Below are 18,297 nucleotides of genomic sequence, written 5' to 3'. Positions count from 1 at the left end.
CTTCCTCTGGAACTGTCAATGGCCCTGCTGGGGCCCGGGAGGGAGGGTGGGTGTCCCAGGTAGGCTCCGTGCCCCTGACGAGCGTGTCCCTTCCCTGGGGCCACAGGAGGTTTCGGCAGCGGCGCGTGAAGGTGTGGTGGTAGTGGAAGAGCCGGGGCTCGCCTGAACGCCTCGGCTGGAGGCAGCACCGAGGGAAGGCACGGTAGCAGTGTCTGCGCGACCCTGCCTGCAGTATGGACTCACTCAAAGAACAGTTTGAAACAGTTGGAAGTGTTCTTGTTCGCAATTAATGTGGCTTTATTATTAATGTGTTGGGCTCCTCTCTTGACAGCAGTTAGTTACAGAGTGTTTCACATGGAAATGGGCAAAAGGACAGAACTCAAGGAACTAAATTCAAATAGAAACATGATGCTGAAGAAAAGAATCAGGGCTCTGTTCTTAAAACATTTAGCATAGAAGAAGCTAGGAGCACAAGTTGCCATTTCAATACAGTTAAGACGTTCACTTTTTTAATTATAGGTTTAAAATAGTATTTTGTACCTATTACATACAGGAAGATTACACGTTGTTGCCCACATGCAGAAACAAGCAAAAGCAGAGTTTAACTGTTTCTCTCTATAGTGTTGTATTACCTCTGGCTCTGGATGGGTTCTGCTGGCTCCTGCAGGCTGAGCAGGGTCAGATTCTTTACAAATTGGCATTTTTACAAGTCTTTTTCCCCGTAGTTTTTTTAAGACGGGGGGGGGGAGGGAGGACGAGGGGAGGAAGACAGAGAGGGAGGGAGAGAGGCTGAAGGCAGAAGAGACTGCCACAAAAGACTTAAAAAAAGTGTGGAGCCTTGAGGACAGGGAAGCGAACGGGTGTAGGATAAAGCTGTCCAAGCAGCATAGCTGCGGCGTGCAGGAGCACAGCACATGGAGGGCAGGTGTTTTTACTGGAACACATGCCAATGACCGCGCTCCTGCCTGGAGGATGCAGGCACCTTGCAAAGCCTCACTATTACTGCTGCTTCGTCAGAATTGCTTCAAGTTTAAAATTGAGAAAACATTCATGTGTGGGTCTATCTAAAGTTAGTGCATTAGCTTTTACACCTAGCCACACTTAGGGATCCAGGGAGCCAGTCGATGAGGGTCACATTTGTTCCTCTAGTGTCCGGCATCCTGCGCCTGCGCTGGCTGGCAGCCAGTCCCATCGGCGGGTGAGCCAGGATCTCCCCGAAGCACTGAAGGCAAAGGCCCCAGCAGTGTCCGGGGAAGCAGGAGCAGGGGTGTCACTGCCTGCAATTGCTCGCCATAACCAACATTCATGGACGCTGACCCCATCAGGTGAGAGAGAATGACGTTTATTCTTCTGGCAGACACAGCGTGATTCCACGGTTAAAATGAATACAGCACAGGGCAGGGATTTGCTAAATCCCTGAGTAAGCCCACATGCTCCTAACAAGGGCTGTGTCAAAAGGGCTGGCTGCTCCTAGGGGAGGGGCTGCTAGCCTCAGGCTTTGTCCTGCAGCTGCTGGGTTTTAGACACAGCCCCGCAGGCTGCGAGCAGAGACCCCTTCTGTGCCAGCACGTTCTCCATGGTCTAAGTTGTTGTTGCTTGAATTGCAGCATCTAAGTATTGGTACTGAGAAACCTCTGAACTGACACTAAGAGCACATGGTGTAATGTTAACATGTATAAATTAAAATATTAGATCCACACAAAATGCAGCTTAACATAAAAAAATAAATATATAAATTAAATGCAAAATAAACCATTTCCCTAGAAACTCCATTTTAGTCCTAGGAGCAGGTTTCTAAGCAGCATTTTCTTTATGTCAGCTGCCAGAAAACTAGCACTGAGACTGAAGTGTCCCAGGCAAGCGCAACACAGGGTCCTAGGATGCTTATTACAGCGTCAGACCTCGGCTCAGGGCCAAGCAGAGTGGGTGACACAGCAGATGGAAATACCTTTGAGTTGTATGTCAAGCCTTGCAGCATTGCTTTCTATCTCATCTCTCCTTCCCCAGAGCACATCCTACTGCCACGCCCTTTGTCTTTCAGAAAGACAAAAGCTACCTTTGTGATAAGACCCTCTTGCAACGCGCTCAGACGCGGCACAGGCTCGCCGGTGCTGCAGGCTTAGCGCACCTGAGCACCAGCTCCTGGAGCTGCTCTCCCTGCAGGGGCTGGGAGCCCCACAGCTGGAAAGGGTCTGCGTGCCAAGGAGGCTCTGGGTGACTGTTCAGTAGCAATGATGCGCTCACGGCATACAACTACGCTTCTGCCAGGATGGCCAGAGAGCAAGGACGTACGCCCACAACAGGTGAGCTAGCAATGGGCTGCGAGCTGCAAGGTGTGCACAGCACAGTTTTGACAGCACCTCATCTATGCTGGCAACAAGAGTCTGCGTATCCCTGCCACGGGAGTGGAGGAACTAAGAGCAACTACACTTACTAAACTACTTTCCCCGAGTGTTTTTGGAAGGGGGTTCTCTTTCCCCACACCACAGGTTCTATCCCCCACATCCTGGACACTTAAGGGGACAACAAAAAGCCTGAACACAGCTAAGAGGCTTGGAGCGCTGGCCTACAGGCAGCGAGGAAACTGCTGCTGCTTGCAGAGCGGGCATACATCAGCTACACCGGCCACACGGCAGCCTCTCTCAGTACGGCATGCGGGTTCCTCAGCTGCCTCACCACAATCCTCAAGAAAGCCTTTGGTTTACAAGGACAGGGAGGTTTCTCGTACATCTTAGGCCAACAGAGGCCAGGGTTGTTTCAGCCCTTCTGCTTTAGAGGGGGCTGTAGTTGTGCGTTTGGATACTCTGTGTGACTGTTCAGGCAACAGCCCCTCTGTGCCTCCTACTGTCACACTGCTGATGTGCAGGAGTAAGTTGGCCACTCTGTGTGCAAAGCTCAAGTTAGCAGGTTAGGAATGTGCTCTTTGTAGCAAAGAACAACAGGCTGAACTCTTCCCTCCCACCGCTGCCCCCAAACAAACGTGTCCCTCACCGCAGCTCCTTGAGCATAGTGAGTGGGTGTTGCAGGATGCCACAACCAAATACCTGGGGCAGAAACCTGCAAACGGTGGCTCTGCCTAGTTGGAGTCCAGGTCCCCTTGCTCAGAACACCACCACCTGTATGTTCAGGATGGGAGATGGAAGAATGACCTTCACTGTCAAGTTACAGTTGGAGGGTTTCGCCTTCCCTCATCTCCTAGGTGCATTTTCTTTGCAAATTAGTTTTCTTCTCTGCCCCCCACTGCCCCCCATGCACTGTCTCTACATGCAGCAGCAGCACTTCGGCCCTCACCAGAAAGACGAGGTTCATGGTGCTACAAGTTAAATGGCAAGGCAGCCAGGAAGAGAGTAGAACAAGCTCTCACAGCAGCAAGGCAGCCAAGATAGTCTACAGAAACTGTACAGGCAGCAGAATAAAGCAGGGAAAGTGGAAGTGCCCCTGGCCTGCAACTGCTCTTGCACAAACTCTTAGCTCAGTCCAGAACATTAGAGCCCTGCACTTCTTTCTCATGGCATCCAGTGCTGAGCTAGATGGATACCCGATTGCCTGACAAATGGGAACCATGTAGAGGACTAAACCAGAGAAGAACTGGACTGTGATTAGATGGTGTCTCTGATGTTGCATCGGTGATTGGAGAGTCAATGGATGAACGCAAAGTGTGGGAGATTTAGAATTCGATCTTACAGGCTGGAAAAGATTCATCCTGCATCACAACAGTGCTGCTGCTTGCCAGTACCATGATGTTTAGCTCCTGCTGTTTCTCATGGGTCTGTTGGTACCATTCTCGTGTCACCTCAGTATCATGTGTTGGGATCAATGTCACCTGGGAAAAGAAAGCAGCAAGGATGATTGTCTGAGAACAACTGCAGTGACAAACAATGCCCATAGGAGCTGAGGCTAAAATTTCCCATTAATTTTGGAACACTGTACCCTTGGTACTGCTTGTTCTATTTAATGATGTCTTTCAGATGTCAGGTTCTCTAAGGCAGAGCTGGTGCTTTATTTTATGCAGTACCAGCACAATGGTGCTCTGAGCTGGCTGCAGGCTGGCAGTACTAACACCATAATGATGAAAACGGCTGCAGTGCAGGGGAGAGCATCTCCCTGTGGAGCTCCAGAGACAGCCTGAGAAAGATCCCTCAGTGTGAAAAGGAACAATGCTGAGAGTGTCACTGTTAACGGCCTGATATTAGACTTTACGTGCCTATTGACCCAATGTGCAACTCAGGGACCTTGGAATCTGAGGCTGCTTCATCTGAAAGAACGTACACACTTTCTTGTTCCTGTCTTCAGAAAGAGTGCCCGCCCAGGATGTCCTGCAGACCTGACTAAGCAAGAACTATGTGTAAGAACACTCTGGTTTAAAAGCACTAATAAAAAGTTGCTATCAGAAAGAGCTTCAGCAAGCAAGGCTAGCAACAAATGCCACTGGGTGTGGGACACTGATGAAAATTCGGACTGCGATTGCGCTTGTTTTCGCTCGAGGATAGGCTCGTCCTGCAGCAGATAAAGAGGAGTGTATGATCTCTAAATGCTTCCTCCCCTCAGAAGGATGTGGAAAGGACATATCTGCTTCCACTCACACCATTTTGCGGGTGTCCTTCTCCTCCTGGGTACAAACAGTTACTCTTCTAAGATTGCAGAGCAGGACACACCCAGTATCATTTGCTCCCTCTTAGTGTACTCCCTCTAGGTCTGCTTGTGACACACACCTTCTCCCCAGCACTTGCGACACAAGGAGCGTCACACACACACTCCTTGGCATTTCCATGACCTACCTGCAGGTTCTCCCCCCACTGAGACTTCCCTTCCAGGAGCGAATCCAACACTGCACGGCTTGGTTCTCCATTGGCTGCATCATTCCCACTCACAACATAATACGATGCTCGAACTCGCTTGAAGAACTCCGGATCTGTGTTCTTTCCACTGCAATGGTTGGGGATGTATGCCAAGTCCACGTAGACAGGTGGACCCATGGGCACAGGCAAACTGCTCTTAGGACTATTGGAAGCTTTGGAAAAAAGAAAACAGAGGCTATCAAAACCCTTCTGGAAAGGACAAACACTCAAATTAATGCTGAAGGACTTGAATTCCAGAAAGGTTTTCCCCTGCAGCTGCAGCAACAAAGTTAAGATTTATCCAGGCTCTGCTGCTCAGAAGAGGTGACCTGGGTGCATTTCTGGGCCACTGCTGTCACAGCTCTTGGGAGGAAAAGGGAGTTCTGCTGTTCTTTGGGGAGGGACTGGAAGGCTTTAGGCTCAGAAGCCTTTCCTGGGGAAGGGAATCAAAAATCTCCATTATTAGCTTTTGCAGAGTTGTCGTCCCAATCAATATTTAGTCCTAATTTTTGTTGTTTAAGAACCTACATTTGCTAAATAAACCTGTTCTGATGGCCTTTATATGCTATCCTAGGGTATTACAGTAGTCTTTCTGGAAGCTCCATCCTGGCTTTCTGCCATCCCTGTGAATCGCTCCTATTCCAAGGACTCTATTGCTCTTTCCTGTCAACCTTTTGCACCTCTTGTCTTCATCTGCTGCTGCTGCTTACATTTATGAGATGAGAGATGATCAAACAAGAGTTGTTATACTCAGCAATATATATGCATATATATAGACACACAACGCACGGAAGGACTGTCCCTTCTCTCCCTCCTGCTCTCTGTGGGATCACAGAGGCCTCTGTCCTCCTTTTCCTTCCACATACCATCTCTGTGTAGTCTCTTCTGTGAGCAAAAAGCCACTAACTACTAGCATGGACAATTCGTTGTGCTGCCTAGCTGCTACACAAACAAAAAATACCTACCTGTCTCAGCCAGTCTCACGGATGTCTAGTCCTCATCCCAAGTTTGATTTGGGCAGCTCGCAGCACTGCTCCATGCACAGCCTCTACATCCTATACCTTCATCTCAACTCTCCCTTCAGACTCGCGTATCCAGGCACCGCATCTCGCCAGTCCCTTCTGGGCAGTGCCTCTAAGACACGACCGTTCTGTACGGACACGCTGCTAATACCCTGGTGCCGGCTCTCTCTTGACTGCACCCTATTTGCTCGTCAGCTGCTCACGAACGTCAGCTGGCTCAGCCCCTCTCCTGTCCACATTCCTGTGCAGAGCCCTCCCTGGCCTGGCACTGCGACCACCTCACTGCTCCGCCTGCTGCTTTCCTCTCACTCCCCACTACGCTGAGCAGCCCCTTCATCAACTGCTTGGCCTGTCCATCGCCCTTGCTGTGGGTGACGCCATCTGTCAGCGAGGCCAGTTGGCCTCACACACACGCCCAGGGGCTCTTTTCAGGACTTCCCCTTCAGCTGCTGCCGCTCCAGAGGAGCTCCCTGTAGTGCCTCTGCAAACCTTCCCCGCTGCTCCTGCTACACCCTCTTTGCCACAGTGTCTGCAATGGGCATCTGCTGAGAGCACAGCACATCGGCTGTGTTTCAGCTTTCTCCGTTCTCCCTGGCACTACCCACCTGCTGGCTCCTGTCCTACACTCAGCATCAATGATTTGGAGCAAAGGAGTAGTATTTGCTCTGTGTCTGAGAAGTGCTCGGCACTATGGGGTCTCCGCACAGACGTGGCGATGATGCCATGTATCACCTAATACACCAGGATACCAGCAGAGGACCGGTCTCTGTGTGAACACTTAGCAAGAGGCCATGGGCTGTACGCACACTTGAGGCTGAGTCCCTCTTTCACACCTTTATTTAAGAAAAAGAGAAGACCTTAGTTTCCAACAGTCAGACTGTTCAGTGCCCTGTGTGTGGTACTCAGATGTGGGAGCTGTTCCCATCCCATCGCTGCTTAACATTTCAGAGGAAAGGACATATCTGACCACGGCGGTGTCCTGTTATTCTAAGTGACAGCTTTATCTTGGTCCAATGCAATGCACTCACTTACTTACTCTGCTCACAGGCTGAGAGGTTGCCAAAACACACACGTATTTTGTCCTTCGATTGCTGGCATTTCGTTGGCAGCACCCACCTCTAAATACCTATTGCCCCCCCACAGATGTAGCCCTTGGGTGGAACTGGATCTTGGCCTATAAGGTTCTGAATTAGGTCTCACAGGTCTGTCTCTCTTCAGAGGTGGTTGCATTTGGCTCTACAGAGGTTGAGAGTTTTCCTCAAGGCTTTGATCTTTTTAAGTGATTTGTGTGACAACCTCTCTACCTTATCACTGCTTATAACTTTTTATGCCTGACTGGGAAGCCCTATTCTCTGTTCTGCTACAATTAACCCAGTGCTTTTTCTCTGTGTTGGACCTAAAGAGAAAATGCATGCTTAAGGAAGAATTTCTTACCGGGGTTTGTTTTGATGCCATTAACGAGGCTCTTGCCAGGGTTACTGTGACTACTCCGGGATAACTCGTCCTCTGCATGAGGAGGCTGCACCAGCGCACTACGTGGTTTGGGCTTCTCTCCTCCATCTCTTTCTTTTTTGGCAGTGGTGGATTTTGGAGATTTGTCTGACGGCTGTTTCACAGGAGTGGGTGATCGTTTCCCTTTTGCATCTAATTTCCGGGCAGGTGAGGAAGATTTGGGTTTGTTCAAAGGCTTCCTCACACCTTTGTTCTTTTCTTTTATGTCTTTCTTGGAAATTTTATCAGTTCTGCTCACGCTTTGCTCATTTACCAACATATCAGGGTCTACCATGCAGACATCAGGGTGAGGAGGATGGGGATGGGGATCTACCATTGGAACAGGCTGAGGATCATGGCTGGACCTAGAACTGGCATGATGAGCATTCCCAACAGCTTTGTCCACTGGGAGGAAATCGGCATCTTCATCCGAGTCCATGTTGGCATCTGCTGTGATGGAGGGACATTCTTCTGTCTCAGGTGGGACATCCGAGTCTGACTGGGAGGTTCCAGAATCACTCACTGATGTTGGAGGGGTTTCCTCCACTGTGGCACTTTGCATGGGGCTACTACCAGTGTGGGGTGGTCTTCCTTGCACTGAAGGATGACCGTCCTCCTGTGAGAGGTCACTATCTTCAGAGAGCTCATGAGGGCTTGGGTTGATGAATGAGGGAGAAAGCTCTCCCTTCCTGTGCTTGTATTCACATGAGGAAAATTTCTGTCCACAGTCAAAACTGCCTCCTAAATGTGGCTCCATCTCATGGGAAGCATCTCCATGGTCCTCTGTTTTTCCACCCCTCTGCACATCTGGGAAAAAGGGCTGGAAACTGTGTTCAGGGGACATCAGAGAGGAAGGACGGCTCTGCCTCTCTGTGTCCTCTTTGCCTGTGCATGGAGAAAAACTGCTGTCAGAATCAGGACATGTTTTTTCATCTTTTGCCTCTGCTGCATGGTATGTACTTTGGAAAGCTTGCAGACTGGTGCTCACCTCTGTTGGACCATTGGCTGTGGTTTCATCTTGATGCTGCTGCTGAGGAAATGATGTCAACACATCAGGAAGAGAGGTCAGTGTCATCAGCTGTTCTGCAAATGGTGCCTCCTGCTCTGGACTGCTTACACAGGGTTGCTGTTGTTTCTCTGCAGGGAACGGTGTGGGCTGTGAACTCTGGCACTCCCTTCTGCATGGTGAAATGCTGTCACCCATGCCACTCGTGAATGGAGAACCGTGTTCTTCAGCAAACACAAAGTCTTTGGTTTCAGCTGTATGTGTTTTCACAGCGTTATCTGGAATCTGTGGAGACACATCCCAAAGACTCCTGGTACCTGGTTCCGCTCCTGCACCCGTGTATGTGGAAAGCATATGGGAGTAGAAACTTTCTGCTGTAGTCGGTATGACAGGAGTGGTAGCTTCAGAGGAAGGTTCCTCTGACAGGCTGGAAGAGTCATCTTTCAGCTGCTGTTGGGGCACAGACTCTCTTTCCACAGCTTTGGAGAACAACTTATCTTCTTCATACGGACTCAGCGGTGAGAATTTAGTAAAAGATGAGTCAAGGCTGCTGTTTTTCTCAGAAACCTCCAAGTACTCATCCTTCTTCCCCTGGTCTGAGAGCAAAGCACAAGGCACCTTTAAAGGAAGAGAGATATCCCCTAAATGGCTTGCTGAGGTGTGCTCATGTCTGAACATACCGGATGTTTCACTCTTCCCTAGCAGGGAGCATTCAAACCCCGAAGAGCTATCCATCACTCTGCCCTCTCCTGCTGGGCCCTTTTTGTACGCCTCCTTCTGTTTCCCGGAAGCAGATTTCAAGTATACGGCTTGCTCCTGGCACTCTGACACCACCGCTGCACTTGGATAATCTGTTACACAGAAATGTGATTCCTTTGTGGATTTTTCAGCAACTTCTCTCTTCTGTGAAGAATCTTGTCTTAAACGGCACATTTCTGAAGCCTGCTCATCTCTGCCTATGTCTGGCAGGTCACTGTAACCAGCAACGTATGTCCCCCCAACAGTGGCTGATGCGGTTTTCCTACTTCCGTATTCCTCTTTCCACCCTGGATCAGAGGGTGAAGAGGCAGTAGAACTGGGTGACATGGACTCCTGACTCTTGCTTTGCAGAAGGGGTTCTGACACGTGAAACTTGTCCGCTGCTGAGATGTGTGCGTAGACTGTGCCTGCAGCTTCAACAGGGCTGTGCAGTTTAGACTCCTTTTCAGATTTCTCCTTAGCACCTTTTTCTAACTCTGAGTCACTCATGCTTTCTTCCCCTCGACCTGCTTTCTCATAGTATGTATCTTTGGGATTTGGGCTTTCAGATTTCAGGGACGGAGATAGCTGCTCCTGCCTAGACAAAATGATGTTCTCATCTGGACAAGCAGCGTCAATATAGGCAGCTGATTTTTCTTGATAAAACGTGCCAGGCATGTCTGTGGGAGAGGCAAATGCTGTGCTGGCGGATGATGGGTGCGGTTCAGAGTCCAGTTCTCCTGGCAAAGCAGAAGACACCTTCAGTTTTTCCTGTCCTTCAGATATCCTAGGCTTATCTGTTTCAGACAAGGGCAAGTATCTTTCATGGATGTCTGTATAGTCAAAGGCTGAATCTGCTTTATCTTTAGGGGATGCTGGAGACGACAACTCCTTCTCAGCAGAGGTATAAAGGCAGGACTCTTCTTCCTTTGCAGAGATGTGAAAACTTTGACCTTTTTGAGAGATCAGTGCCGTTGCTGGCACCGTGTCAGTGTGACCTGAGCTGTCTGCACCCTTGGGTGTGAAGGGGGAGGGTCCAACTCCAGCCACAACTATCTTCTCATAGATGTCAGCGTACTTGAAACTTCTTTCATCAGGGTAGGGAGTTGGTTCTCTTTCTTCTTGCTCCTGTCTTGTAGAACTGTCATCACCTGTGGGTCTGCAGACCCCTTCCTCATAGGAATAAGGCTCAGGGGAGCTCCTGGAATAGGTCTCTGGAGGATATGCCACTCGGCTGGCAGGACCCACAGCCTCAGCATGGCCCATGGCAGCACTGCTTTTTTGACAAGGGCCTTGTCCTAGAGGGGAGCGTGCACGCTGCCCTGACGCTGCAGCACTTTCTTCTGGGGACGCCGCTATATATTCATATTTGGCTGGTCTTGTAGGTTGCAACAGAGTAGATGCTGCTGCCATCTGCTCTTTTCTTCCTGTAGAGTCATAAAGATCCTCAGTGGATTTGCAGTCATCCTCTTGCTTTCTCTCTGACTTGTATTTACCGTCTATTTCCTGATACGAACCACTGATGTCTGATTTCTTCTCTGTGTCCTTCAATGGGACTTCCTCCCGTAAAGGTGGTTTGCACTCATCTAACTGGTAAGGCCTTTCTGTTTCTGGTGTTGTGTCAATCTCCTTTTCCAGAGCGGTAGCCGTTACAGACAGGGGAGATGCCGTCAGTGCTTGGTCTAGTGACTTTGCATAAATATCTAGGACAGCTTTCTCCTCATCATCTAAGTAGGAGTAATCTTGTTTAGATGTCAACAACAATTCTTGCCTTTCTTTGTTTCCAGTTAATGCTTTGGCCTGATTTTCCTCACCAGAGACATATCGAGAAGACAGAGGAGAACTTTCCATTTGTGTTCCTTCTGGCAGAGTGATGTCAGCAGGAACTATTTCCACTTTCTTTGTTTCTGGTGTAGACACACTCTTCTGTGTGTCTTCTTCGTAATCACACGATTCCATCTTTAAACATTCTGCTTCTGCTTGCAGTAGCACAGGTTTGTCTTCAGCATAACGGAGATCCTCATCCTCTTCACTGGGTAACTGCCCTCCTCTTCCAGTCTCTCTTTCTTCCTGAAGATACCTAAACGCAGAGCCCCATGCTTCACTTTCTGCTCTTCTCCAGGTGTGACTGCCAGGCACTGCAGGAGACAGGATCTCCTCCTGTCCCATTTTAGGAAGGGATTTTGTTTCATATTCTGGTACCTCGTCCAAGAATGTGCTCTCTCTCTCTTTATCATATCTCTGCCGCCTTCCCTGAACAGGGATCTCCTCCACCTCTTCTGGAAACCACACTTTCTTCTCATAACTTAGATCTTTCATGTAAAAGTCTTCCATTTCTGGAGATTTTTCTTCTTGAGCTTCCTTGAACCTGCAAGATTTTACACCTTCAGCAGAAATGTGTGAAGATGTTTTATCCGCAGTTGGGCTAGATTCTGTAAAGTGTAAGCTCTTCGCATCTGGAGATACTTCCTGGGAGTCCAAGCCTGCAGTTCTTCCCCTAAATGGGCCCTTTTCTGCTGCAGAAAATAAACTGCTGTCATCTGGAGACATTTCTTCAGTTGAAGTATCTCTGGGTGACGTGTCTTTAACTGAGCTACTTTCTGGGCAAGGAAAAGATTTTGACACTTCTTTCGTGAGTTCTTTGGCAGAAATTTTCAATGATTTTTCATATGTAGCTGGGCTCTGCTCTGTGAAATCCATGGATTTCACAGCTTCTGAAGGGAATTTGTCAGTAAAGTCAGACACAGTTTTTTCTTTTGCAGGTATCTCTTCTGTGAAACTAAGAGATTTGATGTCTTCTGGAGAAATTCCTTTAACAAAAAGGTCTGAAGAGAATTCCTTGACGGGACTCTCAGTGAGAGAAATGGATTTGGTCTCTTCTGGAGAAATGTCTTTAATGGAAACATGAGAAGATTTTTCTTCTTCTGAGGTGTCTCCTGTGAAATACAGTTTTCCTTCTTCAGCAGTCGCTCCCTTAACAGAAATATCTGAAGATTTTTCTTTACCAATACTTTCTTCTGTAAAAGAAAGTGATTTAGTGTCATCTGGTGAAAACTGTGAAGATTTGTCACTTTCAGATTTGCTTTGGCTTGCGAACTGTGAAGGATCCACACTTCCTAGAGATGTTTCTGTGGTAGAGAATGGCTCAAAGGACAAGTGTTTTGAAAATCCCAGTAAACTTTCTGTCATGGTTTTAGTTCCTTGCTCTTTTTCTGGCTCCAGAAACACATCTGTGCGGGGATGGGGCAGCACGGGACACTCCTCCTCCTCCCCTATCACCACTGTGTCCTGCTTGTGGTAGGCGAGCCAGGGCAGCTCCTCCTTCCCCACCGGTTCTTCCTGCACCTCCTCCCCAGGAGACACGGGAACATCACTGCCCGAGTCCAGCTTGTGCTGTACAGGTCCAGGCACTTCTTCTTCATGTCTGTATTTAGCTGCAGATGCCTCATCTTCTCTGAGAGGTTCACCCTTGGCTCCCTTCACCACAACAGAAGTTTGGCCTTCCAATTTCTTGGCAGCAGCATCTGTTTGTTTTTCAAAGAGATCTGAATCTACTGTTTCTAGTTTTTCCTCCACTGGAGACTGGTGGAAAGGTGTGTGTCCTGCACTAGTGGGGCCAGATGGGGTGGGAGAGGCCATTTTGACTGTACTATCATCAGGACTCATGCATCGTTCTTCAGCCTCTGCAGAGTCAACCTGGGAAAACGGTGTTTCTTCAGTGGATAATGCCAGACCAGAAGTTTGCATTATTTCCGTGGGAACACTGATTAACACATTATCAGGACACTCTTGATGAGCAAACATGGGGGCATTGTAATGCCCTCTGAGTTTCTCAGGCATTTCAATATTTGGAGTCCCATCTTCTTCTTCCTCTTCATCTTCTGCCTCTTCATGAAGATCCTTTTTTTGAGCTTCCAGTTTTCTCTCTCCTTCTGCTAACGCATGGAAATCTTCAGGGGGTGGAGATTTAAAACATTTGTCTTCCTCCAAGGATGATGTGGGAGAGATTGTGCCAGCAGAGGGAACATAGTCGAGACCTTGGGTTGCTTCAGTCCGAGAGGAGGGCATGCTGTTTACTGTGTCTAGAAGTAAAGAGCTTTTCCCAGTCTCTTCTGTTTGTGGTGCTGTTATAGATGCAACAGATTGATCTTCTGCTACTGAAGTTGCAAAAGACGAAAGCTTATCACATTCTGTAATGGAGGTAGCAGAGGATATATGTTCCTCCTCAGCTAGAGGTGCTGCCACAATGTTTGTAGGATATGCCAGGATTTCAGACTCCTGGCCAGCATAGCCCTTGGCTGAAAGGTCAGCAGTAGGCATGGCCTGTATTCCATGTATTGCTTCAAAAGAGCCTGGGTGGTCAGGAACAGAAATGTCATAGGCATTGACATCATACTTCAAGTGTGGGATCCTCTCTTCCTGTTCATCATGTATTTCTTCATCAGAAATGGTCTGCTCTGTTTCTGAGTAGCCTGGGATAGTTTCATCTTGGATATATGAAACGTGTTCTGCTGTTGCTCCTGCTGGAACTGGCAGACTGCTCAGATACGACTCTTCCTTTGTTACGTCCTTTCCAAGTAACTTGCTTTTCTCACCCATGTCACTAAATTCTTTTTCCTTTTCTGTAAATATTTTGTCCTCCCTCTCATCCTGACTCAGCTCATAGAAGGCTCTATTCTTTTCCACCTTCTCCTCTACCTTCAGGTGCTGTTCTTCCTTTTCTTCCAGTTCTGCCTTTTCTATCACATCTTCTCTCTTTTCCTTCTCGCCCTCTTCCTGTGCCTCTGTCCTCTCAATGAACTTTTCACAAGTCTTTGTTTCTGCTTCCCTCTGTTTTCTGTCCAAAGTGATTTTCTCCTCTTCCTCCTTTTCTTCCTCTCTGAATGCTGATGACCAAACACCCTTTGCTAAGAGGTCTATCTGTGATGGTACCTGTTCTTTGTCTGGGAACAGCTGAACTTCCTTGTCCTGCTCAGCTTCTCCCTCGCAGTATCTCACGTCATGATTTTCATCTATTGTTCTTCTTTCATCCTCTATTTTTTCAGCATGACCTGCTCTCAGTTCTAGCTGATGGACTGCCTTTTCCTCTGCTGGTGATTCTTTTCCCATATCAGTAGTAGTTATTCCCTGATCAGGAATGTTTGTTTTCAAAATCAGATCCACTTCAAGGCAACTCTGAGCAATCATGTCAGCAGACTCTTTTATCTCTGTCTCAGGTACTCTCATAATCTTATCACTAATCTCAGTATCAGACATTTCTTGAGTCACCTGCAAGGCCCCTTTCTCCTCATGCTTCAGTTCCTCAAAGTCCTTTGTAAGATCTTCTGGTGAAGACAGGACTAACCTCTGTTCAGCTATGGAAGTCTCTCCTGGCTCCACCTGTACAGGTGCCTTCTCCATTGGTGATGTCTTCAGGTCAGCAGGTACTTCCTTTTCAGGTTTGACTTTGATCTTCTCAGTTTTGAGTCTGCCTGGGACTTTTGCCTTGTATAATGTTTTTCTTACTTCTGGGGTAAATGGTTTTAAGTCTGGTTTAGACATTTTTTTGGGCTCTGGCTTGGGTTCTTTCTTTTTATCCTCTTTCTTTGAATCTTTTTTTTCCTCTTTCTTTCCATCATCTTTTTTTAAGTCCTTTTTCTCCTTCTTTATCTCCTTCTTTTCTTTGTCTTTCTTCTCCTCCAGTTTGGATACCTTCTCTTTGAGATGCTTTTTTCCAACCTTGTCTTTTGCCAATTTTCTTTTCTCAGCTTTGAGAGCATCACTTGTTTCTGTCTTTATCTTTTCATGTTTAACAGGTTTCTCAGGAATTTTCTCCGAGTGTTCTTTAACCTTTTTCTCAATTTTAGCATCCTTTACGACTTCTGGTTTTACCTCCTTAATCCCCTCCTCAACTGCCTCTTCTTTCTTAGCTTGCTTTGTCACAGATGGCTTGGGGGAAGATTTAAGACTCTCTTTACTGTCAGTTCTTTGTTTAATTTTGGTCTGCTTCAGCACAGGTGGAGGTATTCCAGAAGTGATATCTTTCTGAGTAGCCACTGGGTACCTCAGAAAATCCAGGTGCTTGAGTTTCTCAAGACCTTCCAGTATCTTATTTTGAGGAGCATTTCCAGGAAACAAAACCCTTACAATTTTCTCTGTTGGGCTAGCTGGAAGCCACACCACTAGGGCTGTGATGGATGTGAGATAGGGAACAGAAATTTCACCTTCCTTCCCACTTGCGAGAATTATACCAGTCTTTGCCTTACTATTACCAGCCCATTTCTGCATTAGAAACTGCATTTCTTTACTGTCCTTGACAGGATTCAGTATATACATGTCCAGCTTACCCACTCCCATTTTGTGGAAAAGTGTGATAGGTTCAATGGTACTGCTCACCACCCTGTAGAGAGGCTCTGATTTAATGCCCAGTCTGTTGAGATACTGCAGTGTCAGACAAGCTTCTTCGATGCTCCTCTTTACTTTCATGGACGATTCAGGCATCTTCAGTTTTTCAGGAACATTAAAAAAAACCACCCCTAGCTCAGGAGAAATTAGGTTCTTCATCCAGTCACTGTAGTTGGTAGAGCCCTGGGATTGTTCCTCCTCTTGCTCAGCAACTTTCCTCTGCAGCAGCCCATTGATGCCAGGTAGGTTGTCTGCACCAATGTGCGTGAGCAGGATTGAGTCAATCCTATCCAGGTGTCTTACCAGCTTCCAGAAGCAAGATTTCCTGTCAGAGCCACCATCCACAAGGATGTTAAACCCATTGACAGCAAAGAGAGCAGAATCACCTCTTCCCCCAGGGAATATGTAGCAGCAGGGTTTAGAAAGCTTCAAAAAGCCCCCTGAGGTGGGTGGCTCCAGGAGCTCAAATGGAGACGGCACGTCAACTGTCTCAGAGACGTATTCTGCAAACTCAGACACCCCATCCATTTCTGGCAGAACTGGATCAGGATTCAGTTTCAGATTAATAATTTCCTGAAATCGAGGATGCCCGAGGTTGCTCCAGTCTCCTTCTCCCAAGCACGACACAGTAAGGGAGGCCTTGATATCTGAATCAGTGTTGCTAAGAATCTGGGTGACCTAATGAGACAAGCACAGACAAATAAAGGTCAAACAGAGCTCTGAGACCAATTCAGCACATTAAAAAAATGGCCAGTTAATGCAGAAATACTGAAGACGCCATGAGCACTTTACTGACAGGAAACACTGGGGATAGATTAAATAGTCCAAAAGCCCATTGCAAATAGATGCATGGGGCCACGATCTGCTCTCTTTTGAAATTCTTAATGTTGATGGGCTGCTATGCTTCCTGACTGTTGGGAGTGCACAGTGACAAGACCTCAGGAAAGAAAACGGAAGCAGGAACCACCTTGTCCTCTTTCCTTACTTCTTCCTGTTTAACCTGGGATATCAGTCCCTGGCTTGGGCTCAAAAGTAGCAGTTTCTTTTTGGTTTGTGAATTCTAACCCTGAGATACCCTTTTCAATGCTAAGTATCATTGTCTGAACTTATCCTTGCTCGTTGGCAAGGAGTGAACGATCATATAGCACTTCGTGCAGTTTTAGTGCCATAGGACTTTCTTTTTTATTCAGATTAATTTTCTTTCCTGGGACCTATTTTGAAAGTCGTGACTCCACCTCTGATATACGTACGGGGTTGGGGACATGCTACATGATTAATAAGTAGAACTAAGGTTGATAAAATTTCCAAGGCTCCTTAGAGCTATGCTGAACGTATCTCGAGCAAAGAAGCATTAAACCTCAGGCTTCCGAAGTATCTGGAATGAGATTAGTACGCTTCTTTACACTGTGTTCTCTTGCTTAGGCAGCTCTTAATTGACTAGTTAGTGTCCAAATAAATGGGTACCAGAAATAAATGAGAACAATCAGCCTAAAATAAATGAAGGCGGGCAGATTTGCTGATATAATTACAGCAACAATTATATCAATAGTCAAAATATTACCCAGCCATTCCTCCAGCAACTGTACATTCAATCAGACAGAGACATTCTAAACATCTGGCACACAATGATCAGTGGAAGTAGGGCTTATCAAAAACTGAAGGAGCGTATCTGTATTGGCAATGAGTGCCAACAGCAAGAGAGTTTAAAGCCTCTGAGGAAGGCTATAGTACACCTAGCTAAGATAATTAGCATTGGAGCAGAGGTTCAGAGATGTCCTATAAGATTTTCAAGACCCCACTGGACAAAGCCCTGAGCAATCTTGTCTAAATTCAGTGCTGACGCTGCTCTGTGCAGGAGATTGGGCTATGGACCTCTCAAGTGCCTTTCCAACCAGAATGATTCTGCAATTCTACAATTAAATAATGACATTTGTAGTTATTTAGTCATCATGTAGTTACTTAATCAGCATTTAGTCATCCCCTCGTCATCTTTACACACCCCTAATGAACACTCTGAACAGCTTACGCTTGCTGGACTGACTGAAATGAAGAGAAATACTCACATTTACTAGGGTGATGATGGCCTCTGTTGGCTGTTTTTTGGAAGCTGCCCACAGATATTTTAAGACCTGCTTTAAGAAATTTTGAGTGTCTGCCCACTGTAGAGCCAGTCTGGAAGGTTATTTCAAGCTGAGCACTTAAAGGTGGAAGCACCCATGCCTGCCACCTTGGAAAACTTAAGCCAGGGAGTTAAAGCAAGATGCCCAAGACTATAGCATGAATTATTTACGGTGTGCAACTTTTTGCTGGATTTCAAGCCCATCTCTCTGCGGATCTGCCACCTGAAGGAGTGGCGCAGGCTGCATTGCTCTCTCATGCACTCTGGGAACAGGAGGGGACATGCTGGCTTACTGCTCACACTCACCTCCGGGTCTGAAAGTATCTCAGCAAACTTCTGGTAAGTGAAGGTCCCCGACTGCAGGATCAAGTCTCCTTCCTGGTCTGAGCATTGACCACAGAAGATCAGTAGTTTGTGGGCTGATGAATCACACACCAGGGAGCGGACCTGTTACCGTGAGACAGAGCGTTGCAGTCAGAAAGGTATCTGCATCCCTCACCAGCACCCAGAAACCCAATCACATGGACAGGCCATACTTACGCGTTATTCGCACATAGCCAAAACATAAGTTTTCTACATACAGGAGAGTAAGTTATTGAAGAGGGAAGACACTGCTACTGCCTGCCTGACACAGCTCCATGTCACACCAAAATTCACATTGAGAAAGTAGGCCAATGCTAAGAGAAAATGTTTGGCGTT

General features: G+C 47.3%; 1 protein-coding gene across 5 annotated transcripts in view; it reads right to left on the bottom strand.

Moving 5' to 3' along the window:
- Positions 1–277: 277 nt before the first annotated feature.
- MAP1A (microtubule associated protein 1A) overlaps positions 278–18,297 on the bottom strand; it is a 72,112-nt gene continuing 54,092 nt past the window's right edge. For 4 of the 5 annotated variants that reach the window (XM_072871655.1, XM_072871657.1, XM_072871659.1 and 1 more), the window contains 4 exons: positions 17,905–18,045; positions 7,295–16,157; positions 4,779–5,011; positions 278–3,823 (listed from right to left, as the gene is read on the bottom strand). In XM_072871655.1, the coding sequence (XP_072727756.1) occupies positions 3,668–3,823; positions 4,779–5,011; positions 7,295–16,157; positions 17,905–18,045 (9,393 nt within the window). In that variant the 3' untranslated portion in view covers positions 278–3,667. Of the gene's footprint in view, positions 3,824–4,778; positions 5,012–7,294; positions 16,158–17,904; positions 18,046–18,297 lie in introns of those variants that run through there. The other variant, XM_072871660.1, reaches the window with a different exon arrangement.

The sequence above is a fragment of the Ciconia boyciana genome, chromosome 8 (assembly GCF_034638445.1).
Source record: "Ciconia boyciana chromosome 8, ASM3463844v1, whole genome shotgun sequence".
NCBI lineage: Eukaryota > Metazoa > Chordata > Aves > Ciconiiformes > Ciconiidae > Ciconia > Ciconia boyciana.
Note: the sequence above shows the minus strand (reverse complement) of the source record. Positions and strands in the feature narration are given on the sequence as shown.